General features: G+C 34.0%; 3 protein-coding genes across 8 annotated transcripts; 2 read left to right on the top strand and 1 right to left on the bottom strand.

Moving 5' to 3' along the window:
* The first annotated feature begins 592 nt into the window (after nucleotides 1-592).
* Nucleotides 593-6,772, top strand: LOC123195392 (probable disease resistance protein At1g15890). Of its 2 annotated transcripts, XM_044609065.1 has the most exons (5): nucleotides 595-739; nucleotides 1,721-1,851; nucleotides 2,971-5,264; nucleotides 5,396-6,253; nucleotides 6,364-6,772. In XM_044609065.1, exons 3-4 carry the CDS (start codon nucleotides 2,972-2,974, stop codon nucleotides 6,250-6,252), a joined length of 3,150 nt encoding a protein of 1,049 aa, XP_044465000.1. In that variant the 5' UTR covers nucleotides 595-739; nucleotides 1,721-1,851; nucleotide 2,971; the 3' UTR covers nucleotide 6,253; nucleotides 6,364-6,772. The 2 variants fall into 2 exon arrangements, with proteins under 2 accessions (XP_044464999.1, XP_044465000.1); XM_044609064.1 differs by lacking the exon at nucleotides 1,721-1,851 and having other exon boundaries at nucleotides 593-739.
* A 1,256-nt stretch (nucleotides 6,773-8,028) lies between these two features.
* On the bottom strand, nucleotides 8,029-13,794 carry LOC123196454 (probable disease resistance protein At4g27220). Of its 2 annotated transcripts, none has more exons than XM_044610497.1 (2): nucleotides 11,838-13,794; nucleotides 8,029-11,218 (listed from the first exon to the last, which is right to left on the bottom strand). In XM_044610497.1, the coding sequence occupies exons 1-2, from the start codon at nucleotides 13,630-13,632 to the stop codon at nucleotides 8,214-8,216; spliced, it is 4,800 nt and encodes a 1,599-aa protein (XP_044466432.1). In that variant the 5' UTR covers nucleotides 13,633-13,794; the 3' UTR covers nucleotides 8,029-8,213. The 2 variants fall into 2 exon arrangements, with proteins under 2 accessions (XP_044466432.1, XP_044466433.1); XM_044610498.1 differs by having other exon boundaries at nucleotides 8,029-11,197.
* Nucleotides 13,795-19,750: 5,956 nt separating this feature from the next.
* Nucleotides 19,751-27,172, top strand: LOC123196724 (disease resistance protein At4g27190-like). Of its 4 annotated transcripts, none has more exons than XM_044610821.1 (5): nucleotides 19,751-20,009; nucleotides 20,128-22,970; nucleotides 23,734-24,086; nucleotides 24,184-24,207; nucleotides 25,136-25,292. In XM_044610821.1, the coding sequence occupies exons 2-5, from the start codon at nucleotides 20,157-20,159 to the stop codon at nucleotides 25,158-25,160; spliced, it is 3,216 nt and encodes a 1,071-aa protein (XP_044466756.1). In that variant the 5' UTR covers nucleotides 19,751-20,009; nucleotides 20,128-20,156; the 3' UTR covers nucleotides 25,161-25,292. The 4 variants fall into 4 exon arrangements, with proteins under 4 accessions (XP_044466756.1, XP_044466755.1, XP_044466753.1 ...); XM_044610820.1 differs by adding an exon at nucleotides 25,842-25,951 and having other exon boundaries at nucleotides 19,755-20,009; nucleotides 23,734-24,207; nucleotides 25,136-25,747; XM_044610818.1 differs by adding an exon at nucleotides 26,107-27,172 and having other exon boundaries at nucleotides 19,757-20,009; nucleotides 23,734-24,207; nucleotides 25,136-25,951.
* The last annotated feature ends 172 nt before the right edge of the window (nucleotides 27,173-27,344 follow it).

Genomic DNA, 27,344 nt, shown 5'->3' with positions numbered 1-27,344 from the left:
AATTCAAATGGTTAGCTAATAATAAGGGATTATAATTTTCTATATTTAAGGGGCTTAATAATACTCTTAATTGGGTTTATAGGATTTTAATTTTTTCATAAGAAAATATAGAACTGACAATTTGTAACATTTATTAACTATACATAATATGTTAAAAGAAAAAAAAGTTCGTATTAATAAATTTTAACACAAATATAGAACGAGTTATAGTCATAACAATTTGTTTGCTAAATAGGTCGTATTTGAGTTAACTTATCATAACCTAAACAAAACTTGTACAAAAAACAAACATATTGTATTGTGTTAAAATAAGTCAAATTAGTATAACAAACTTAGGTCACGTTAAGTTATGACACAATATTAATCTATTTAAATAGATTAAATGAGTTGTGTTATTCAACTTGTTTACAAATACAATTCTTGTTTGTGTTGAATGTTTTTTTTTTTTTTTTTTGTAATATGAAAAGATTCAACACAAACACCTTATCGGAAAGAAATTTTTAAATCAAATGGGAGGTGAGGAATCCTATTTTAAACTCGTGGAGTGATTGTGCAAAACCGAAACCTTAGGGGACATATGGACAATAACCCTAAAATAAATATATAAATGAGGAAAGACAAGCTGCTTATGCCCTGCTTGGAAGTGAAATTTAGAAAACTCTGGTTGACTTACTCTGGTTTTGAGTTGTTTTCCGTATTTTGACGACGAGGAGAGGGCAGTAACCAGGCAATTTTCCAGGTTTGAACGAGAGCAATATTCTCTTTTTCTCTAAGATTTTCATAATTAGAAACTTCATTATGTTGTATTATTACATCTGTTTGATTGTTGAGATTTGTAGTTACTAATCAGTTAATGCTGAAAATTTAATGCCATTTTATTGTGATTTAAGCTACTTCTGAGTTTTAAACGCATGGTTGAAGCAATTAAAGTTGGACGAAAATGTAAAGTCAAGTCTTTTTCTTTCTTCTTGTCTTTCGATCTTTTTTTAGAAAATTTCAATTAAGAATAAACTTTAGCTTTTAGGATCCATAGGAGTATTTTTGCTGATTGATTTGGTTTTGACAAAAGGAGGGAACTTAGTAAAAGTGTCATATATATTTAGTGCTATAAAGTTGGGTACCAGTGATGATTTATCATGATGTGATTGGATATTATTTTATTTTTAATTTAAAATTAATCAATCACATAATTCATTATCATTGATACCCAAATTGTAACTCATTATATGTGCACATAGTTTTATTGTATATTTATAGTGTAATACTACATTGTATAAACTGTGATTATTAACAGCTACAAGCAAACCAACGTGTCATCTTGTAATTGAGTGATCTAATTATTTACTCTATCTTTAATTCAAAATTACTCAATAACATAAAGACACATAAGTTTATTTATACTTGTTAGTATCATCGTTTGTACATGAAGTATCATTGATATCCTATACATAAGCAAGCTGCAAAACTCTATAAATGGATGCTTAATGCACGCAATTTCAAGATAATATTCAAATAATTATGTTTAATTGAGTGAAAATGGAACATTTTGTTAGTTGGAAAAACGGATTCGAAAGTACACAAATAGGGTTGGATCCAATATGAGTTATGCTTCAATGTGAACAAGCTGATTTTGAGCTGGAATTCCAATTCAATTTGCTTGCTCGAGATTGACTCGTTTCTTCATTTGACGATATTGTTTATCCCGATGGTGGCCTTTCAGTGATACTGTTTGCAACCACGAATGAGCTAGAACCCAAGCTTTAGCTTGGCATTTTGGCTTCAATCCAAGCTCAAGCCGGCCCCAAGCTCAGCTTAGCTTCGGTCGAATCTGCCCTTACATACAAATATAAGGTTAGATTTGCAAGCAAATGTTTTCAGCAAACCCTCTTAAAAACAGAGTATGCAGCTGCCTGCGAATTTAAAAGATTATATGGATAAAACAGGCTTGTTGATCTTAGTTTCACAAACTAAAGTTCTCACCATTGTGGTGGGGATTTTGTTGTTCCAAAATTAAAATTAGTTTACTCATTCCAGTGCTGAATAATTGTCTTATTTATATTTTAGTTTACGTGGATGACATATCCAGGAGATGTTTTTACAGATAATCCGCTAGTTTGGTTTGAAGACTCTAGTATTAACTAGCTAGATTATTATGTTTGAATCTCATAGGCATTCTGCTTGCGTTTTCACTAACTTAAATTAATTTAATAGGCAATCCAAAGTTATCTGAAATTAAACCTTGTGTGATAGCCCATTGTATTATTAAAAGGCTGCAAAATCTCAGAATGATGATACTGAATATTTCTTATTTTGTGAACAAGCTTAGTCCACTCTTGCAAGTCCCCAGTAATCACCTTTGGCAAGCCTGAAAATAAATTCTTAGTTATTGCAAATGATAGCAACCTATGGCTGCATTTCTCTCCTGCAAATGCTTTAGCTGTTGAAGGTTTTATAGATGTTAATTGGGCTGGTAGTGTTGATGATAGGTTATCTACTATAAAGATATTGCATCTTCTTAGGTTGTGAATTGATTCATTGGACAGAAAGTGGTAGCTAAATCATGCACATAATCTACATAGATCAAAGATGGGTTGGATACATAGTGTTTTTGCTAAAATGGAGATCAAAGTTCTTGGTTCTCTGGTGGGATAAATTAGGTGCTTCAAATCTAAATTTGAACAGAACATAAAGTCTGCTATGTTCCAACTTAGTATCCGTTAGCAAGTATACCGGGTCTCTTGCAACTGCAGATCATGGAGAAAATTTTACCATCATACCTTCTAGTACAGCCTGAAGGGACCTTTTTGGCCAATTCTTATCTGCAGTTAGTAACACTAGGAAGTTAGTTAACCAACTCATCATCTGCTCCTGGGTCATCAATTGCTTTCTAGCTTTATTTTTCTTTTATATGGAAAACTCATGACATTTGTCGATAGATAGATCATTAATCATTTTCAACAATATTTGCAGGATGCCTGTTGATCCGCTGGCAGCAACGCAAACAGGCATAGCAGCAGCCGATTTTGCAATTAAACAAGGTACAGGGATATTCAACTATCTGAAGCGTAATTATGGTTATGTGAAAGATATGAGCAAGAACTATGACAAACTTATGAAGGAATATAGAGAGCTATGTCGTGAAGAGGATGATGTGAATAAAGAAGTGGAGAGAAATGAGATAGAAAAAGAGAAGACCAACGCTTGCAAAGACTGGTTGAAAAAAGTACAAGAGATGAAAAAAGATGTCAACGAATTGGAGGCGAAGTATAAAACGTCCTTCAGCTGCATGTGTGGATTATGTCCATTTTGTTGTCTTGTCAAACTTGGTGGCCAAATTGTCAAGAAGACTGAGAAGCTAAGGAATCTGAAGGCTGAAAGGAGGACTATAGGAAGCTTAATGGTTCAAAAGGCTCCAACTCCGTATATAACAAACCCTACCAACAAAATTAGTGCGTTTCCATCCCTGGAAGAAAATGTAAAAGAGCTCCAAGACTATCTAATGGTTGAAAATTTAAAAAGGATTTGTGTTTTTGGACCAATAGGAGTTGGTAAAAGTACTATAATGAATCGGCTCCACCAAGCAATGAAGGGATCTAAAATATTTGAATTTGTTTTCTTGATAGTTGTAGGCAGAAAAAGAGATGGAAGATACATACAACAAGAACTACTAAAGCGCTTACAAATAAAACCGAAAAAGTTCAGTGATGAAGAAAGAAAGAGCATTATTCATGAACAGCTGAAGAACAGGAGCTATTTATTGTTACTTGATGAAGTATTTTCCAAGATTGATTTGGAACAAATTGGCATTAATGATGAACATAAAGGAAAGATAGTCTTTGCCTCCAGGTATTTAGATGTTTGTGAGCAGGCAGATGAACAAATTGAAGTAAAGAGATTGTCAGACATGGATGCACAAAATATGTTTTGGGAGAAAGTGGGCATGCATTTGAAGGATAATCCACACATCAAGAGAGAGGCAGAATTGATTATCAAGTTCTGCAGTGGCAATCCACACTTGATAAAGTTGATAGGAAACCACTTGGCAACTAAAGCGAGAGTTGCTGCAACAAATGGGACAGATCCTGCAATATGGCGGAACACATTGCATGAATTAAGATCACCAACTGGGGAACCAAAACAAGATTTGGAAGAAGTTTACAAGTCCCTTAAACTTGAAGTCGACAGGCTACAACCAGATGAGAAGTCTTGCTTTTTATATTTGGCTATATTTCCAGTTGGTCATGAACTTCATCGGGATTATATAATTGAGTGTTGGAGAGCAGAACAGTTTTTGAAGCACTACGAAAAGCTTGGGGATGCACGTGATCGTGGGAATGTTATATTGCGATATTTTGTTGACAATTCTCTGTTGGAAAAGGAAACCAAGGAAAAGCGATATAAGATGTTTGAGTTTTATCAACAAGTGGCATTTAGATTTGCCAAGCACAATGAGACCAATTATGTTCAAGACAATGAAATGGTCAGAGAAATAAGATGGGAAGATGCAACTAGGATCTCAATGATCGGCGATTCATGTCTCCTTTCATTGCCCGATGAGCCCAATTCTAAAAGAATCTTAACATTGTTACTCCAAGAAGTTAGTTGCTTGGTAAAATTTCCAGGATCATTCTTTGTGCATATGTCTGCCCTACAACTTCTTGACTTGTATAAAATGAAGATTGAAACTCTTCCATCATCAATCTCCAGTTTGAAAAATCTTAAAGCAATGTTCCTTAAGAATTGTGATCAATTAACAGAGCTCCGCACTGAGGTAGGAGATCTTCATAATCTCGAAATCCTTGACATATGTTATACTGGAATTTATCATTTGCCTCCAGTAATAGGAAATTTGACTGCTCTCAAGTGTTTAAGAGTTTCATTTAAAAAAATTATTTGTAACCAAAACCATGTTAATGGTGGCCTGAGTGATATGATTTCTTCTAATGTAATTGCAAGCCTTCATTCATTGGAAGAGCTGGGCATTGTGGTGGATCCAACTGATGGAAGGTGGTGTCAAAATGTAGGAAATATTGTTGCTGAAATTGCTGTTCTTAAAGAGTTGACTACTCTTTGTTTTTACTTTCCAACCATGAAATGCTTCGAGACTTTTATTAGTACCAGCATATTATGGAATGGAAACAATCCGTGGAAAGGTGGCAGACTCAGATCATTCAACATTATTGTTGGTCATCAACAAGGAAATTCTTTTACCAAATTTGATGTATCCGAATGGTCAGCTGAAAAGCGGTTGACATTTTCTGCAGGTGAGTGGTTATTTTAAATTATTTAATTTAATCATTTTCTTTCTCCTAAAATGTTCTACTTTATTTCTTTTATTAAGTATTATATGAACAAAATTTAATCTAAACTGTCCTTTGCGGCAATGTGCCTTTAGGTGAAACTTTTCCTGATGCAATCTTAAAGATATTGAAACAAGCATGTTCTTTTGAGCTGATTGGTCATAAGGCTGCCAACTTATCTGTGTTTAGTGCTGATTATTTACAAGGGCTCGAAGTCTGTATGATTGAAGATTGTCCTGAAATGACAAGCATTATTGATGGTACCCTTACTACTGGTGCTGCGTTTCAAAGCTTGAATAAGTTATACATTGACAGTCTTCCAAAACTGAAGCAAATTTGGAAAGGCTCGATAGTTTCACAGAGTCTTGTCATGCTTACACATTTAACATTAAAAGGATGCCACAGTCTGAAAGTTGTATTCTCAGAGGAGATGGTTGTGCAACTTAATCAGTTACAATTTATTCAAATTGAAGACTGCCACGTCATGAAAGAAATTATCAAGGATGGAAGTACAGTTGAACCCAGGGCCTTTCCTAAGTTGAAGAGTTTGGAACTCATCAATCTTCCCTTACTATCTAAGATTTGCAATGATGCAACACTGACCTGGAATTCTTTGGAAGTGTTGAAGATTGAGAGCTGTGCACTGATTGAGGAAATTACCAAGGATGAAGGTACAGTTGATTCTGGGGCCTTTCCTAAATTGAAGAATTTTGAACTCGTTGATCTTCCGAAATTGTCAAAGGTTTGCAAAAATGTGTCATTGAAATGGGATTCATTGGAGACATTGAGGATTGATTCATGTATGGCACTAAAAACTTTCCCAGCTACTTTCCAAAGGGCTGAGAAATTGATAGCAATCTATTGCTCTCAAAATCTGTGGAATCAGGTGGATTGGCTAGATGTTGTGGATGTTACAAAAACTCGATTTCAGGATCTGTATATACACACATGAGGTATCCCAAAGAAAATCTCTTTCAAATGTATTTCTTTGCGTTTATTTCAGATGACAATCACAAAATTTTATAGGACTAATGTGCTGAAATATTTTCTGTTCTTTTTGCAGGCCTCGGTTTGTGGCTGGGTGTAAGGGGTTCACTACTGGAAAAGTGTGATTTTCCAATGATGTTTGTTCCATTGCTGCAAGATATCTTTGAAATTTATCACATAACTAGATGGCATAAAACATCTCATGGGTTCAAGCTGTGCCACTATAGAGCTGTTGCTGTTGTATTCTCTACCTTAGTTGATCTTTGTTCAGAAGTTTTTTGACCCTTGGCTGTTGCTGGATTTCAGTTTTTCCAGATTTATGCTTTTGTTCTGGGTATTGCTAAGTTTGTGAGTTTCCTTCTAAGCAGTATTTTTTTTTTCAGTATTTTTCAGTATGATTTTGTGGGAAGAGTTGTATATGTAAAATTATTGTCTTTTTTACCACAATTTCTTGGAAATATTATTTTCTCGTGTGTTTTACTGTATAGTTGACATTTGTACAATTCTCTTGAATAATTTTCCTTTGCACATGATGATAGAAGCTAAAACTTGGGAAATTACAATATCTCTGTTTCAAAACTTAGAGCGGCTAATCGAACCAATTCAAGTCAAGTCGTAAACTCAATTTAACCACAGATGCTAACATCAACAATACTTAACATAAATTTTCTCTTGCAATTCGGGAATACGTGTATGTACCATCATACTACAACTTTATTTGATTATATATTAATTCAATCCCATGTATATTGAGAGGGTCGATATTCCAATCAATCAAAATAAAGAGAAATTCGAACTGAGAGTATTTGAACTTCATTATCAGCTTGGTTCAAATAAATTTGAAAAACACTCAGCCTATGTGAACTCAAGCTTAAGTTTTTTATATTGTCAAAGCTTGAGTTTAAAGGGTCATCAGTTTGCCGAGTTTATGAGCCTTCAAATCGATTAAAATTACGACGTTTTAATCAATATATATCTAAACAATATTGCTCTAATCAATTTTTGGTTCAATTACAAATTTACAATAATAAGTTGAACTCAAATTTAACTCTTTTCAAATTAAACCAAATTTAAATTAGTTTGAAAAAATCTTAACCCTTGCAAATTGATTCAAACTTAAATTCAATCTAACTAAAAAAAAAAAAAAAAGAATGAAAAACCCAGATCGGCCCTTAACCATCTGAAAATATTACATTTTATTGTATTTATTTATTTCTCGATTGTCCCACCCATTGCTTACACGTAAAAAGAAGTGGTTAAAAAAAGCATGTCATTTTTATTTATTTTTAGCTTTATCTACGTTGATATACAATTTTCAACCTTTTAAGATGACGCTCACTATATCAAATGAAACTCTGGCTTGAATCATGCCAAAAATAAATGGCAAGTAAACCTTGATCAATTTCATTCCATTTACATTAATCCATGAACTAATTTCAAATGATTCGCTACACACTCATCTCCAGTTTCATTTTCACAATGAGTCCCTCTGCTTAAAGTCCTTATCTTAAAAAAGCTCAGGTCTTAATATATCATAACATAGTTTAAACAATAAAACTATATATACTTATGAGTGTTAATTTGAATACTAATGATGATATGTCATATAATTTTAAATTAAAGATAAAATAACAGTTAATCATGTGATGACACATTATTTCTGTCACCTAAATTAACACTCGTACATAAAATCACTTGAGCTAAAATTCATATATGCATAGATTACCAGATGCAAGTAACATCCATTCGAAGCTCAATTTTCGATAATATTTATTAATTCATGCATTTAGCGATTTCCAACTCAGACTGTAAAGATAAAGGTTAAAAAAATGATAATTCAGATATACAATATGTACAACATGGTTAAAACTATGAACTCCTACTGAATCTATGAACTCATTAAAAAAAATAAACCAAAATTTTTACTTACAGATGATCTTGAAAAATAATGGTGGCGTACTTTTCAATGTGCAACCGCAATTCATCATCTTCCCACTCTAACGCATCCCACCAACTCTTCTCAGCCTTTATTATTACATCTTTGAACCTGGAATCAGCATCAATCTTCTTCAAGTTTGGGCAACAGTAGAAGCTGACATATTCTAATTGTGGCCAGGGACTACTCGAAATGGTAATCAATCCAGGCAGATAGTGAAGTGTTAACTTCTTCAAACTGGGAAGTGAAACAGAACATGAATCTGCTACCCCATCATCGAATATGATTTGTTCGATGGCTTGACAATCTTCGATAATCAGTTCCTCTAATTTACAGAGATACTGAATCATTGAACTTCTAAAAACATACTCCATCTTTGGACATCCATGCAGTGACAAAATTCTTAACTGAGCAAAACTTCGTTCTGGTAGAATCCCCTCCCAAATAGCTGTTAAATTCCACAAATGATGGATACTTAAGGTCTCTAGGAAAGGAAAAACAGTATTAGTATCTTTTTTCACTTCATCCACATGCACAACCATTTTAACCTTGGGGCAACCACTTATTATACAAAACTTCAACCCATTGATATTGCGAACACCAAAGTTGGAAAGGCTCTCAATGTCAAGATGATTATCCAAATAGAAAGCAGTGCTGCGAGCTAATATTTGAAGAACTTCATCAGGTTTCTTTTCACCATTTACAAATCTCAAGCATTGACCCTGCTGATTATAATCATATTCCAAATACTCTGGGACCTGAGAAGAAATGCTCTTGACATTGCGGCCAACCACAAACTTGAACTCCGTTAAGAGTCTCTTCTTCCATGGTTCGCTTTCTGTGAGGAATTCTTGGACATGCTCAACTTCTGGGAAATGAAAACAGAGAAACTTCAAATTTTTCAACTTGCTGACTTCAGTTTTGACATACTTCACATCCTCATGCCACCTTTCATCCCCTGGATAAAGAACAATACTCAAGGTGTCCAAATTACACAACTTTGATATAATGCCACTCAAAATCAAATTACGAGGCAATTTAACATATTCACTGTCATCGATAGATCCATAGAAGGACACTTCCAAACGTTTCAGGGATGTCAATTCGCCAATCTTATCAGGCAAAACTTTAATTTTAGTGCCTCGGAGATTAAGCACCTCAAGACAAAGAAGAGATCCAACATCAGAGGGAAGCATAAACAGACGTTTACAATCACATACAATGAGAATTAGGAGGTTTTTAAGCTTAAACAGTCTCTCTGGCAAGGACCTTATTCTAGTCTCGGATAGATTCAACACTTTGAGAGAGGTCATGCAGTCAAAAAAGGATGGAGGTATCACTCTCAGCAACCGGTTTCTTTGTAAGAACAATGCCAAAAGTTCAGGGCAATTTGGTTTCTCAGGTAGAGTGCATAACTCATTATCACTCAAAAACATCATTTTGGCCTGTTTCCACTCTTCCATCAAAGGAGGTTCTGTTAGACCTGCTCCAACTCTCAACAGAAATTGATTACCTTCTGGTATACACAATCTACTGCTTTCAAGGATGTTCAATGATCTTGATGATGAACTACTTCCCGCATTAGGTAGTTCGATTGATCTTGCATAAGCACTCAACAGAAACTGAATTCCTTCTGCTCCCAACGGAAACTGAATATCTTTTGGCATTGAAGATATGATTCGTAATGCTAAATCTCTGATTAAATCATGCATTTTGATGGAATTTCCACCTTCAGTAGCTTGTAAAAATGAAGCATGTATAAGAATATCAACGATATAACGCCCCCTTCTATGTGCATCAGCTTGAGCACCAGTGATTAAACGTTCTTGTATACAATATTCTATGAATTTATTTATACTGACCTCCTGAGCTTCTGAAAACAGAGCACAGTGGAGGAAACAACTCTTCACATCATTATCACTTAGTTGGTCAAAGCTGAATTTCAATAATTGGAGCACATCTTCAATTTGACATTTTCTAGAAGTTTTATGCAGTGAGAATTTTTTTGAAGCATCCTTCCATATGGAAACATCATTTTTCTCTCCTAGGGCTCTTCCAGTAACGATAATCAGCAGTGGCAAACCACCACAGCCCTTAACTATAGTTTCAGCAATGGTCTTGATATCTGACAGTGGAATGTCTCTACTCACTTGTTCATAGAACAGTTCCCTAGCTTCCTTCCAAGAGATACTTTTTACTTCAACCACCTTAAACAAATTCATGTCATGACAAACATCAAACTTTCTGGATGCTATTACTATCTTGCAGCCATTTTCTGAACTGGGACTGGGAATACCCACTGCCTCTAAATTAATCTGCTCCCAAACATCATCCAAAATCAACAAAAACTTCTTCCCCTTCAGAACTTTATATAATCTTTCTGCGACTTCAGCATCAGTTTCGGAATACTCACAACCTAATGATAACTGTCTTAAAACCTCGTTTTGGACCTTTCTTGTGTTCCAATATCTAGAAACAGTCACTGAAATTACCACATCAAACATACCTTTTGTGCCTGGGAAGTTGATCAAGGCCTTGAGCACAGTAGTCTTTCCAATACCACCAGTTCCAATAACAGCAATTTTTGTAGTTCTAACATTATTTATGTGGCTGAAAATCTTCTGTACAGTTGTCTTAATCGATTTCTTTGCAAATAAAACTGATTCTTGCAACAACTGATCTTCCACTGAAATTTCATTTTCTACAGTGAGATGTTCTACTGCAACTTCAATGGCTTCTTTTGTGGCAACCGTAACTGATTGCTGGGCACTTGCCTTCAATCTGCACTTCATCTTATGCTCTCCTTCAGTTTGAGAAGGTATAATCTCGGATTCCATGTTATAAATAGATGGCATCTTTTCTCTTGCTTCAAGAGATACAATCTGAATTTCAGATTTACGAGCTGGCGGTGTACCCATTTGTGGAGGAAATGGCACCACATCTTCTTCCACAATCTCTGAGCTGGGATCATGATCTTGTAACAGTTGGACAATTGCTGCAACAAAAAGAACAATCATTAGTATGACAACCCAGTCATGTAAGAAGATAAAGTTTTGCCACCAGTAATGTTTCTCACAAAAATAAAGAAAAACCATCTCCACCATCCTTGAAAAAGAACCAAGGACAAAAAGAATGGAATCATAATCTAAACTCCACTAGCAGAGGACAAGATATCAATAGAAAGACACCTTTGCACATTTTCTAATCATTAATTATAACAACTTATAACTTTAAATTGTACCATAGCAATTAGCGACCTCTCCATAATAATTGTATTTGAAGATATATCTGTTATGAATTTTCATAACAGACGTACCATAGCAATTACTAACCTTTCCATTAATAATTGTATTTGAAAAGATATTAACTATGAATTTTCAAAACAGACTAACAGTCTTTCCCCTATCAACCATTAAGCTACTTATCATAACTGATAAGCGAATAACTGTATAAAGTCTACAAAATGAAAAGCAGCTAACACCTTATTGTTTAAAATACCAAACTCCTTATGACACAATTAAAGCTCAAGGCACAATTAAACCTTTCAACCTTATGCTACTTTAGAATACTCAAATTTCCCATGATAAAGTAAAAGTGTGGAATAACAGAATTACCATGATGCCCTCTGATTGCAGCAATATGCAAGGGATCAAGCATGGACTTATTCTTCCTTGTAAGACCCTCTTTGGTTGAATACTTCAACAACTCCTTCACAACTTCTATATGCCCTTTATCAGCAGCTGTAAAAAGTGCAGTTTCCCCAAACTCATTCACCTCATTCACAACTGATGCCCTTATCTCTGCAACTTCTGCATCAAAATCAGCCCCACTTAAGGTATCCACCATTTGGGAATCTATGTCAGCAAGAATCTGTTTAACTGCTCCTAAATCTCCACGCTGAGCAGCCAAATGCAGCTCAGTGTCACTGTGATGACCTGTTACTTGTTTCACATACTTCTTCTTTCCTGCTTGGTCTATGTTTTTACCTGATTTGGAAAGGACCAAAGCTGGTGCTGTTGTTGAAGAATGTGAAAGGGATGGTGAAGCTGTCGGTTCCCTCTGCAAAGGTGTACCTATTTGAGGAGGAAATGGCACCACATCTTCTTCCACAATCTCCAAGCTTGATGTAGGAGCCTGATACCCAAACGTCAGAGATGTTGTATCTGAAGCTTTTATTTTCTCATCCCGAACCTCAAAGTGACCTGACACAGCAGAAGTTGGCTCATATTTACTTCCACAAAATGAAGCCCACGCGACAGCTTCCTGTGTCAGAGATGTACCTGCAGCTTGTACTCTCTCACTTTCAGCCTCAAAATCCAAAATGGCAGAACTCCATGGATCTTTACTTTCAGAAGTTGAAGCCATTACCACAGGTTCTGGTGCCAGAGATGCTGTGTCAGCACTCAGCAATCTCTCACTCTTAACCTCAAAGTGACCTGATACAGCAGAAGTCGACTCATCTTTACCTCTGGAAGTTGATGTCATCCCTACAGAGTCTAATACCACAGGTTCCAAACCCTGTTCATGTTCAAGCCCTGGAGCTGGACGAAGCAAAGGAACTTCAATTGAAGAATACGACAAGTGCTGCTCTGGTACTGTCCCCATGACATCAGCCACACGTCTAAAGCGAGTAGTCATTAAAACACAAGATCCCTCGACTTCTAACCACTTCTTTAACCATGATTTTAATTTCTCCAATCTTGTATCATCTGCTTCCGAAACATCATTCAATACAAGCAAGAACCTATTATGCGGCAACACATTCTCGCCGCTTCGAGCATTGACTATTGCCTCTACAATTTTATCGATTTCAAGATTTTCACCAACAGAAACCCAAGCCCTAGATTGGAAATAAGATTTGACCATCTCATCATTGTAAATTCTTTGAGCAAGAAGAGTACTCTTCTCAGCTCCATGTATCCCCACAAAAGGAATAAAACGCAAAATTTGCTCATCGTTTCGTAGTAACAAAGAAATTATAGTATTAAAATGCAATAATTCAAGATCAACAAAATCTCCTAATCCTGGAAAACTCACATCAGGAATTGCACTAATTTCTTCATCTTCACCAGCAATAAGTTTATGAAACGATTCCAAGACACGTACCAATCGGACAAGGATTCTCCGGACCTGTTGCTCGATTTTAACTTTTGATTTTTCAGATTGCTCCCAGTCATCAATCAATTCATCGACTCCATATGCAATTTCTTCAAGTTCAGCGAATCGTGACGCCACCGACGGAATTTTTTCGTCAAATTCAAAGGGGTTTCTGTCCTGATTTAGCAGATCTTGAACTTCTTCCAGTTTTAGACGCAGCAGCTTCCGTTGCTTGGTGTTCCAGAAAGCTTTAGCGTGGGAGTCCAGTCTGTTGCAGACCGTCTCGAAGACAAGCGCCACTCGATCGGCCATTGATGACACCAAGAGTTTACAACTGAAGGGAAGAAAACCAGTTTGAAGTGTTTTTCCGACTATGACGATGATGGGAAAAGTCAGAAATTTCGACTTTTGTTTTGGAATCTAGTGAACTAAAAAAAATTGACCGTATATACAAAGAAAATTTAACTGTTTACATTCGAACCTACGACCAATAATATATATACATATACATACATACATACATATATATATATACATATACATACATACATACATATATATATATATATATATATATATATATATATATATATATATATATATATATATATAATATGTGTATGCGGATGCGTGCACTTCTTCATATCTGTGCGTATCCTCGCACCCCTGAATACACCACACACGTCCATATGCACTTGGACACACCTGCATACACTCGTGCACACATACTTACATCTGTGTGCATTCGCTCTCACCTGCATATACCCACACATACCTAAACGCACTCAAACACAATTGCACACACTTGCGTCTACCTATACTCACTCGCGTGCACCCACACACGCTTATTCGCACTTACACCTATTTTTTGTATTTATATTATTTTTTCGTTTTGATTTGTATTATATCAAAAATTAATTTATTTTTAAATAAGTTTTTGAATCATAATTTATCAAACATAAAATATGCTCTAGAAAAAAAAGTTGTCAAAAAAAATTTTGAATCTAATATAATTATCAAAGAGGGATATTATTGAAAACAATATTAAATTTATTTTAAAAAGTAAAATCACTCAAAATTTGCTTTAAAAAGTTTAAACAAAAATTTTTATGCCTATTTTAATTAAGAGCAATACTATGTGTACCCACTTTGGATACACAAATATATACACACTTATATGTGTCATCATATGATTGGTTATTGTTTTATTCTTAATTCAAAATCATCTAATCACATGATGACACATATAAATGTGTATATATTTGTGTATCTAAAGTGGGTACACGTAGTTTTATTGTTTAATTAATATCCCTAACTTTTATAGGTTTCACATAAATTCTCAAAACTTATATTATATCAAGCGACTTAAGAATTTAACATTTGTTAAATTTTTTTTTTTTATATAAGTATCTATTGTATAAACAAAAAGCAAGCAAGAACATTTGTTAAACATTTGCTACAATAACCATGAAAATTATTGCTTCATGAAATCAACCATATTTGACCATGTTAACCATCCATAATCCATGAAACCAAGTAAGTAAATATTAAAAATAAAAAACATTTACAATTAGACCAAAACACTTATTCTTATATAAAGTTTAGTTGATTATGAAACTTCCACATATTAAGTTTTGAAAATCTAAATATTCATTTATCAGTTATTAAAGTTGATAAAATTTGTTCAATCTAAAGGTAAAATTATTATTTAATTAATACTATTAAAAAATAAAATTTTATCATGTTTTTCCTTTTATATTTTAAAAACTAATAATTTTCTCTGGTATAAGTTTTAAAACCTTAACTTTTTCCTCTTGAGAATTTTTTTCTTCCTTCTTCAATGACCAGATTTTGATAGGCCGACTTCGTCTTCTCACACATCTTCTTCGTCGGTTGTTTTTCTCTCCACTTTTGGTTTTATTTGGTCAAAATTGAACATGTCTACTCTTCCCCCAAACAAAGATGAAGTTGATGCTATTCGTTTGTTGGCACTCTCCCCCCAAATGTTTACTCTTTATACGAATCGAGAGTGACACATTCGTTTGCTCTTTTGTCGACAAAACTAGAGCTTTGAATTTAACTAAAAGCGTTGAACATGTCACTCCTGATTCAGGAGAAACCAAAACAAATGAATGTCGAATTGGAAAGCCCTTTTGGGGTGGGGGGGGGGGGGTGGTGGAGAGGAGTTAAGTTTATAAAACTTAGGTTGAAAGAAATTTTGCTAGTTTAAAAAATTTAAATGGAAAAATAGGATAAATTTTATATTTTTTAAAATTATTGATTAAATGACAATTATACGTTTAAATTTAATGAATTTTGTTAATTTTAACAGATGATAAATAAATATTTGAATTTTTAAAACTTAGAATGTGGGAGTTTGATAATAAAATAAACCTTGATATAATTATGATAGTATTGTTTTATGGTGTTGGTATGTAATTAATGCTGAAGGAAAAGATTATTTTTTCAACAATGTAAAAGATTGAACAATTTGAAAGAATAAGTATTAATTTGAACAATATTTCAATTTGCCAAATGACTAAACATTAATTAGAATACTTTTAATGTTTATTTATAGGTTTTGGTTTCGATTTCGACTTTTTACGAGGTGCAATTAGAATCGGATCATAGTTCGCTGATTCCATAAATTGGGAATCAAAATCTATTCGAGGAAAGCCATTTCCCAGTAGAAATTGGAATGAAAAATCAAGTACCCACAGTCTTGGTTTCGGTTCCCTTTTTTTCGCTCACCCTTTGGTAAAACTGTTTTAAAGGATTAAAATAGGAAAGTGATCTCATGTATATTCCAGGTATTGTTATAATAAAAGCATGCAACATAAACCCATGTACAAAGTAATAATATATGTATAGACAAAATTTACTAACTTAATCATATGTAATTATTTTAATTTGTAATTTCTGGTAGTCGAATTATGTATTATATTATACATAAAAAACCTAATTTTTAATATTGTGTATCGTATCATATAATACATAGTTTTATAAAATAAAATAATAAAAATTTTCTAATTGACATGTGATTATTTTAGAAAATATCACAAATTCTCTTGAAAATTTAAAATATGTCGTATACATTTATAATATATTATCATTTTTTTTACAAAGTGTATCAATTTGTATCAGTAATTTGTATTATATTGTAGGATATATATCATATCATATAATATATTTACTATGTCATCTATATTGTATCATATCATATTATAAGGTATATATTATATATCATAAAATACTAATAACTATAGTTTATACGGATAAGTTAGACTAGTTAGTGATACTTGTTTGTACACATAATTATATATATAGATACTTAGGACTACTAATGAGACAAGTAGTTCACGAGTTACTTGTGGGTTGATTTGTATTGAATCAAACTCGATTTGATTATTTACTTAAGTCGAAGTCAAAGCATGGCATACCTCTACTCGATGAGAACACAAGTTTACGCAAGCAGAAATATTGCATTTATACTCAGAATCTGACCTACCCCTTTATCAGGATAGCATTAAGCCCACACCCAAATAAAAATAAGAATGAAAAATCTGTCTCTAGGCCCACAGCCATTTAAAAGAGGCCAAAACACTTATTCCCACCCTAGTTTTAATCTAATCCCAGGCATCCATCTTGGGATTTCAAAAATTCAAATATCCATCCATCATTTAACTTTTATTAAATTTTTTAGTTAGTTATTAAGGTAAAATTGTTATTTTATAATTGTATTAAAACAAATAAAATTATATTTCACTTTACCCTCTTAGATTAAAACGCTAATAATTTTCTCCCACCAAAAAATTTGAAAAGTTGTATTTTCCTCTTAAGGTTTGATTTTTCTCCGTTATAGTGACTATTCTGAGAAGGTCTTTGATCGACCTTCCCACCACCTTTCTCTCTAGTGGTTTCTTGACATGAAAACAATCAAAAAGTTGGCCAAAATGGTCGGCCACATTACACAAATGTCACATAGATTTGTGTGATGTTTAATCGTTTGTGCGTTAGTTAGATGATGCATTGACATGACTCACATGTTTGTGCATCGTTTAACCAATGCACAAGTTGATGCACATATGACCAAAGGTCGCACAAATCTGTGTAATGTTGCACATATCTGTGTAATGTTTATGCAATGTCTTCGACAATTTCAATTTGCTTTTTGGTGGTTTTCACATCAAGAAACCATCGGGGAGGAAGGTGGTGGGAAGGCCAACTGACGATCCTCCTAGAGTGGTTGCCAAAATTTGAAAAATCAAATCTTAGGGGGAAAATAGAAGTTTCCAAACTTTTAGATAGGAGAAATTACTAGTTTTTTTAAACTAAGAGGAGGAATGTAATATAATTTTATTTATTTTAATATTAATAATAAAATAATAATTTTATTTTTATAATTAAATAAAAAATTTAATAAAAATTAAATAATGAGTGAGTAGTTAGGTTTTTAAAATCCTGTGGATGGGCGTCTAAAAATGGAGTAAAACTTGGGTAGGAATAAGCCCTTCGGCCCATAAAAACACATCTGCATCTAATTTGGTCTCATTGTAACCCACTTCAATTTGAAGATATGACCAAGCCCACCTGTCATCTTAAAGATTATTCCCAACCCAAATTGATGGAGCCCACAAGCGATTTCTTTTAAAAAAAAAATTGAATAAAACAAAAAAAAAAAGAAATAGAATAGCAACAAAAAAAAAAAAAACCCTAATATTCCTATAAATCAAACAACCGAAAAAATTGAATTTGAATGTTCCAATCCAACTCCACTTTAAATCTAATTGTAATTATAAATCTATTAGCACTCTCACTAGAGTTGACTCTAATTGTAAAAGTGAAAATAACATATAAATCTATTAACAAATTTTATTGCTGTCTTCACTTTAAAGAGGTTTTTCCATATAGAAAATTACATGTATAATCACATTATTTCCTTTCATCTTTCTTGATATTGAATCATTTCCTTTATTCAAGATTAGATGATTTTTAAAAATTTTTCATTAGTTGATTGACAAACAATGACTAGAGTTGGATTTGAATTACACTGACTTGGTTTCGAAAGTTATCGTAGTATGTTTTGTTTGGCTTGAATTTGTTTCAATCGAACTCAAGCTAAACTCGAGTTAGGAGATTCAACTCAATTTTAAAATCTAGTTAAACTTGAGATAGAGGAAATTTAATTTGATCTAAGTTGCGAGCTAGACAAATAACTCAATTTATTTTAAACTTGGCTTGCGATTCGATTGAAATTCTGCTAAATAATTATCAAAATAACGTCAATTTATCTATTATTGGATAAAACAACACTATTTTGTTAATGAACTATAAACTTAAACTATGAATTTGAATTATAAATTAAAATCATGAACTCAAGTCAAACTCCAATAAAACTATTTTTTATTTGAACTACTTTTAACTTTAGTTCGACAAACTTGAATCCAATTATAACTCAAAGAGTGTTTGGATTCAATTCGTATTTATCCTTAACAATGATGGAGTCACAGAGGACCCCTCTTCAATAAAAATCCTAAGTTTGTCATTGCTCATATCTTCAAAATCTTCCATTTACCCTTAAACTTTATAATTATCCTCCAAAAATATGACTTTTAAAATTTGCTAAGCTCGGTTTTGAAATAAATATATAAATTGTGAGTTTTTATTATAATCTCTTAACCAAAGTTCAAGTCAACAATTTTTATTATAGACTCAGGCTTAAGCCTATAACTCCTAAACTCATTGAGTTTAAGTCTTGCATCTTATCAAATTAAGTTCAAATGTAAAAACATTTAACTTGATTCGAACCCTATTGTAGCACTACAATAACTAGTATTAATCATTCGAAACCCTTCAAGTTCTAAAAAACCTTCAAATACCTTATAACCTTAGCACGTAAAATTTTTCTTGTAAAAGGTTATATAAGATATATTACTTTTAATATAACCCTAATATTATTATTTTACCTTTACTTATTCAATTTTTAATAAATATTACTGTTTTTAATTAAATATTACAAACCACAACATTTATTATGATTATTTTATTTTTATTTATTCAATTTTTAAAATAGAATGTCCCTATTTTTAATTAAAATAACAAACCATCCCACCTTCATTAGTGTGTAAAAATATTATTGAGTTTAGAGTAATTCAAATTCATTTTAAAAAAGAGTTAAAACTCAAATTTATTTTAAATTCTATTTAATTTGAAAAAATAAAAATCGGGCTTCTATTTGATTTTACTTAATTTTTAATTTAAATATAATTTTAGTGATTAAACTCGAATTCTGATTGAATTAATCTCCACTATGGGGTTTAACTAAAAATTTAGTTTGAGTCCTATAAAAAAAAAAGTGATTAATCAAAATAAAATTAGTTTAATCATTCAGAATGAGTTTGTCCAAACTTGCAAGTCTACTGAGCTTAAGTTTGGGCTTCAGCTTGTCTAAATTACTTCACTCAGCTCCAGCTCGCCTAGGATTCTCGGCTCGAATCCAGCCGTCAACTCCATTCTTATTGTCAACGAAGCCCAAAACGCCATTTCTCCGTCGGATCCGGATCTGTTTCCTCCGCTACGAACCGCGTATTCTACTTTTGGAGTCAGAGGTGATTCGGTTGCTGCTGGAGCTGTGAGTAACCCATTCTTCGTTCGGATTTTAGTGGAGGTCTGAAGGACTTATTAAAGAGGTAATTTAAGTAAATATAATTGAAGTTAGTTGTTTCAATGACTGCTTCTTGATTTCTTCTGTTTGATGATTGTGGTTGTAGTTGTACTCTTACTGATTAAGGCTCGAATTTCCTTCAGATTTGCATATTGTTGTGTTATTGTTGACAATGGTCGATGCTGGGGTTGGAACTGTTGCCAAGAAGTTGGAAGAATCGACAAGACTTCGGTTGAGTTATTTGTGGAATCACAAAAGCAACCTTGAGGAACTTAAGAAAGAAGTTGAAAGGGTGAGGGATGTTAGAGCTGATTTGCTGAGTTCAATGGAGAGAGCTGAACGCCGAGGGGAACAGATAGAAAATGATGTTGAGAGGTGGCTGAAGAATGTTGAAGAGTGCATCAATAATGCGACGATGATTATTGAGGACTTTGAGGGGAGAGCAGGTATTCGATGTTGCAAGGGGCTGTGTCCAGATTTGACAACCCGGTATCGGCTTATCAAGAAATCAGTGAAGGAGTTGAAGGCTGTAAGTGGACTCTTGAAAGATAGAAACTTTGATAGAGTTTCATATGTTATCCATCAACGGGACATATGGTCTAGATATTCTAAGGATTATGAGACCTTTGAGTCAAGATTGTCCATTTTTAATGATATATACAACGCTTTATGCAATGATGATACCAACATGATTGGAGTGTATGGGATGGGGGGCATTGGCAAGACTGCACTGGTGAAGCAAGTTGCCTGGCAAGCCAAGGAAGACAAGTTGTTTGATGAAGTGGTTCTGGCATTGGTAAGCCCGACTCCAGACATAAGAAAGATCCAAGGAGACATTGCAAATCAGCTAGGTCTTCAATTCCATGAGGAGAATGAATCTGGAAGAGCAAGGAGGCTACGTGATCGATTGAATCAAGAGAAGAGATTCCTTTTAATCTTTGATGATATCTGGGAAATTCTTGATTTGGAGAGAGTTGGAATTCCTTTAGGAAACGATCATCAGGGATGTAAAATTATGCTGACGTCAAGAATTCATGATGTATCAGGTAAGATGGGTTCTCAATGTAATTTCTTGGTTGCTGCTCTGAAGGAAGAAGAAGCTTTTAGTCTATTTAAGAATATAGTAGGTGATTCAATTGAAAATTTTGAGTTCCAATCCTTGGCAGTTGAATTTGTCAAGGCATGTGGAGGTCTGCCTATTGCCATTGTTAATATTGCAAATTCATTAAGAGGCAAGAGTCTATTTGAATGGAGGGAGGAATTCCAGACTTTGAGCCATCCTTCGTCAAGGAAATTCACTAGAATGCTTGAGGATGTTTGTTCAACAATAGAGTTGAGTTACTACCATTTAGAAGATGAGGAACTCAAGTCAATATTTTTGCTTTGTGGTCTAATAAATTATACTGATGAAGCTTCTGTTATGGATTTATTGAAATATGGAACTGGTTTGGGTTTGTTTAAAGGCATCAATACTCTGGAAGAAACACGAGATAAGTTATATTCATTGGTTCATGAACTCAAAAGCTCTTGTTTACTGCTTGATGGTCATAACCGTGAATGGTTTTCTATGCATGCTATTGTTCGTTATGTTGCCTTATCAATTGTATATAGAGATCAACATGTTTCTGCACTGAGAATTAAGACTATCCCCAAGGATTGGCTAAATAGGGATACAGTAAAAAGTTGCAACGCAATCTGCAGTCATGATGGTGACATTAGCGAGCTTACTGAAGGATTGGAATATCCAGAAGTTGAATTTGTCTATTTGAATCTGAAGGATTCTATTTCCAAAATCCCTGACAACTTTTTTTCAGGAATGACAAAACTCAGTGTTCTAAGTTTGACCAAAGTGCATTTAGTGCCACTACCTTCCTCACTTCATCTCTTAATAAACCTTCGAACACTTTGTTTCAATCAATGTGTACTGGGAGACTTAGCTGGTATTGGAGACCTGAAGAAACTAGAAATCCTTAGTCTTGTCTGTTTGGATATTGAGCACTTGCCAAGAGAAATAGGTCAATTGACGAAGTTAAGGTTGTTAGATTTGAGCAATTGCTCTAATCTAAAAGCTATATCATCCAATGTTATATCTAGTTTATCACTATTAGAAGAATTGTATATGGGTAATAGCATTGTTGAATGGGCGTATGAAGGAATCAACAATGAAACATATGCTAGCCTTCATGAGTTGAAGTTTTTGTCTTTACTAACCACTTTAGAACTTCATATTCGAGATGCCAAACTACTACCAGTGGGCTTGTTCCCTAAAAAGCTGAAAAGGTACAAAATATACATTGGAGATGAATGGGACTGGCATGATGAGTATGAGTACAAAAGAACTTTGAAGCTCAAACTCAATACCAACATTGGCCTGGAGAATGAGATTGTCATGCAGTTGAAGGAAATCGAAGAACTTTATCTAGATGAAGTCCAAGGTGTCAAGAATGTACTTTATGATCTTGATGCAGGTGGTCTCCCAAAATTAAAGCATCTCTCTGTCCAAAATAATCCCTACATTTGGTGTATAGTTGACTCAGTGGAGTGGCTACCTTGTGACGCCTTCCCACTCTTGGAGTCATTGTTTCTTCGTAATTTAATTAACTTGGAGAAGATATGTCATGGTGAACTGACAGCAACATTTTTCTCTAACTTAAGGATGATAAAAGTGAGAAACTGTGATAAATTAAGAGATTTCTTGTCGATCTCTGTTTTTAGAGGCCTTCCAAAACTTCAAAATTTTGAGTTGATTAAATGCAAGAATATGGAAGAGATTTTCACAATTGAAAGAGAAAGTGAAAAGATTGACTTTCATCAATTACGCTTCTTGAGTCTAAAATTTCTTCCACGGCTCACAAGCTTTTACCATGAAGTGAAGTCACATTCTGCTGTACAAATTACGCACAAGGAATTGACAACTGATAAATTATCTAATGAAGTCATTTCGGTGGATGACTTTGATGTTCCCATGCCATTTTTTAGTGGAAAGGTAGGTTAACAATAATTTTGTTCTTTATCATTTTATCTTTCTTGTTTGCATTTTTTTGTAGATATATATATGAAAAGGAATTCCTTGGAGAAAAGTAAAAGTAGTGCTACACATTCTTAAGGATTTGCACTATTTCTTTCTATTCCTTTTGGGTTTTGGTCCTTTTCATTCTTTTTTTTCTTGGTAAGTAATTTTTCCAGTGTTTCACAAGTGTGATAGAGATTCGAACTAAAATTTATTTGAAAGTTCTAATACTCTACTAGTTTTACTAACCCCTGGTTTTTATATGACTGAGGTCCTTTTATTCTTAGTCTCTGTCAATTGTCAAAGATTTTTCTCGTTAGTAGTTCTTATATGATTTTGGATGCAAAAAGTACATCACAGTTCAAGAGCTTGTGTTTGCATATTTACTGTGTTATTAATTTCTTTGTGGCTTTATTTTTTTGAAGTTATCTGGATTACAGTAAACCTCAGTCTTCTATGTGCTGCTTTTACTCATTAATCTAAAGCTACAATTAGGCATGCAATTGGTATGTTTCTATGGTGGTTTTGCAAAATGAATATGACCTTCTCTACATTTTAAAAATGAAGGATTCTAACTTGGATGTCATAGGCTAAACTTTATGGTTGGAGAAGTTAAATATTTGCTTGTCTCAGTAGAAGGTTTTCAATCCTTACGGCATGTCATTTCTCCATGATGAAAAGGAATATTTTATTTTATTTTTTGGAAGAGTGTTAAAAAAAGTTTTTTTTTTCTCTGCAGGTTATGTTCTCTAACTTGGAGGCCTTGGAACTTTGTGCAATTAATTGTGAAAAGATTTGGCCTTGCCAACCTCCAGCACTGCCTTCTTTTCAAAATTTTACAAGCTTGATTGTGCGAGGCTGTGATAAACTAAAGCATCTTTTTCCATCCTTCGTAGCCAGAAGTTTTGTCCAGCTCCAACACCTTGAGATAAGTAACTGCAGGGTTTTGGAGGACATTGTTACACAGGAAGACGAAGCAGAGTTTACTAAATTTGTCTTTCCACAAGTAACCTTTCTGAAACTCTGGGACCTACCAGAACTGAGAACTTTCTACCGTGGGAGGCATACTTCAGAATGGCCATTGTTAAAAAGGTTGGAGTTAAGTGGTTGTGACAAAGTAAATATATTCACTTCAGAGTCTTTTAAGTTCCAGGAAATTAACGAGGCCCTGCTGAATATTCCCGTGCAGGAAGCTCTCTTCTTGGTGGAGAAGGTACAAGAGTCATTTTCATTTTCTTCTTCAATTGACTGTGATTAGATATAAACTGAAAGGTGCTGCACTTTTGAATTGAATGATTTGTCTTTTTATTGCCATACTTAGTTACCTAAAATTTTAACATAACCACTTCAGCAAGTGTGACTCTGTCCATATTAAATGAAGATTTCTTAAAATTAAATGATCTATTGGTGGTACTTGCTGCAAATTTAGAGAAATTTTAGCCTTAGTCAGGGACATTGGTTTGCATTCAGTCTAGAAGTGGCCCTTAAGGGTGTAAATTTTGTGGCAATGAATTCTGCTAAAGGCTCAGTCTGATCCAATTTTCATCATTTTATTGAATTTCATCCATATTTAGATTAGTCAAACTAAATTTATTCCAAATATAACTAGATTGAAATCTCTTCCTTTCCCCTCTAACCAAATTGAGCTTGCTCTTTGCTTCATGAATGGTTTGGTTCATACAGTTGCTTGTTATATGTTGCATCCTTTTTTTTTTTTCCTATTGGTTTGGGAGGTTTAATAATGGAACTGATAAATTTTGATTTCAAAAGCTCTGATCCAATCAAAATATATTTCAGATTAGGCTGATATCAAGTCTACTTAATTTGAAAATCCATTTGATAACAAGGGAAGTGGTAAGATTCTAATTTTCTTGTCTCTTCCTTTGATCCTCAATATGGGAGCGGAGAAAATTGAACTAGGACAGTCTAATCACATATCTTTCTCAGGCATTTCATATTTTTGTGTAAAGTTTGGCTGGTCCTGGCTCAAACTTTGCCACATTAGTTGGTCCACAGTCATACCATCAGTTCTACTTATTCCCCTTTTTTCTGTTGGTGAAGTATTAAACAAAACCACTATAACTACTATATTCTACGAAATTGGGGGAACTCCAACTTAATTTTTTCTGATTGGTGTTCAGGTTGTTACCAACTTGGAGGAATTGAAATTAAGTGGCAAAGAAATTACGATGATATTCCAGGGCCAATTCCCAGATCACCTTTTTCACAATCTGAAAATGCTTGAGATCATGAATGATAGGTCAGAAAATTTCCCACTTGGTATCCTTGAGACATTTCGCTGTCTGGAAAAGCTTGAAGTAAGATCAAGTTCATACGGAGGGATATTCCCTAATGGAGACGCTGTGAGACATGCTCCAATGCTTGAATGCATAAAAAGTTTGAAGTTGTGGAAACTTCCTGATCTGAAGTACATCTGGGAACAAGAATCTGAAACAGATTCTATTCTTCAAAATCTTGAGATTCTGGAAGTATGGTGGTGTGATGATTTGATTAATCTGGTGCCATCCTCAGTTTCTTTCCAAAATCTTACAATTTTGGAGTTATGGTGTTGCAGAAGATTGAAAAGCCTTCTAGCACCATCCACAGCCAAAAGTCTTGTGAGACTCGAAAAAATAAGTATAGAAGGATGTGAAATGATGACAGAAATAATAGCAAGTGAGGTAGATGCGGGAGAACATGAGATTATTTTCAGAAAATTGAAGTTTTTGTCACTTGAAAATTTAGAATGTCTCGTAAGTTTCTGTTCTGGCAATAGCACCTTCACATTCCCATCTCTGGAAGATTTGTTTGTGATAGAATGTCCCATGATGAAGATTTTCTCTACAGGAGTCTTAGAGACACCAATGCTAAATAAAGTTAGACAAAATCAGGAAGTAGATGAAGGGTTTTGGCAAGGTGACCTCAATGCAACCATAAAATGGTTAAGCAAAGAAAAGGTATGAATCAAGTTTACAAAATATCACATTATTTTTATTCAAAGATACTTAGGACGTTAAAATGCCCATGACACTATTTTAATTTAAATAGTATGAAGTAACACTTTGGTAGTTCATAGGTTTGCCCTAAAATGTGTTATCTTTTATGGTTACAGAATGTCCAGAATTTTGAAGAAGGTTGTGATCATCCTTTTATTTATCATGTGGAGTAAGGCCATTTTGCAATTTGATTTGCGGGTGAGTGCCACAATTTGCTTTTGTTCATCTTATGCAACCCTGTGGCTTGGCACTATTTGTATATGTAGTCCACATTTTCAAACACTGAGCTTTAGACTCAAACATGCTGAAGAAAGATAGGACCCATCATATGTACAGCTGAGATACCTAATGATTTTCTGAGCAAGGCAAGCAGAAGTCTATCAAGAAACAACATTCTAAAGAATCTTACTGCCAGAAGCCTTGAAGTGCAAAAATTTCAGCTGGCCATGATAATCAGCTTCTGTAATTGCAAGATGAGTTATTGCTTACTATATTTCAACTCAGAAAATGCACCAAAATGAGACTTCTGAATATGGCAAATTTACTGTCCAGCTTTAGATGCACTAAGTGCTGTTTGGAAGATGGTGAAAGGTAGGGGTGGCTTTGAGCCCAGCTGGCCTTAGGCTTGAATCCACTTTCAGATTGAACATGCTGAACTCAAGCTGGAACTTCAGTTCAACAGCTTGGCTCAAGTTCGGATCGATTTGCCCATCTGACAACACTGTTCTCTCCCCTAGCAACATAGCTCATCTCTCCGATGACACTGTTTACCCTTAGTTGGCAGAACTGCTCACTTTGTGGTAGGCCTAAGAAGATACGATACATCAGCACAAACGAGCTCGAGCTCGAGCTCAAGCTTAAATATGAGTTGGGCATTATGGATTCGAACCAAGTTTAAGTTGGGCCCTTGTTCAGCTTGGTTAAACTCAAGTCCACCCCTTGTTAAAGAGCCGTTCTGTATGTGTCTGCTGGAGGGATTGGATTTATAGTCTACTTATTAAACGTAATGGTCCCAATCTACCATATATATGGGCTCCTGTATGACAAATTCAGTAACATTTCTACATTTGTTCTGGACTTATTTGGTTATGGTTTGACCTTTTTTTTTGTTTATCTGATCAGAGTGAAAAACATCAGCTATGCCCACAATATTGATAGATTTTAGTTCTTTTTATTTGTTCATGATCTATGATTTCCATACAAACCTTAAAAGGGTCTGTTGGTTAAGGCCAGAAGAGAGTTCTGAGTTTCAGCTTTAACTAAAATTTGGACGGTATTTCTATATCATTATATAATTGTTTTTATAAATGTTTTCTTATATATGTTTTTTTAATATAAGAAAAAAGGTTTTTTT

Source organism: Mangifera indica, chromosome 14 (genome assembly GCF_011075055.1).
Source record: "Mangifera indica cultivar Alphonso chromosome 14, CATAS_Mindica_2.1, whole genome shotgun sequence".
Lineage (NCBI taxonomy): Eukaryota > Viridiplantae > Streptophyta > Magnoliopsida > Sapindales > Anacardiaceae > Mangifera > Mangifera indica.
Note: the sequence above shows the minus strand (reverse complement) of the source record. Positions and strands in the feature narration are given on the sequence as shown.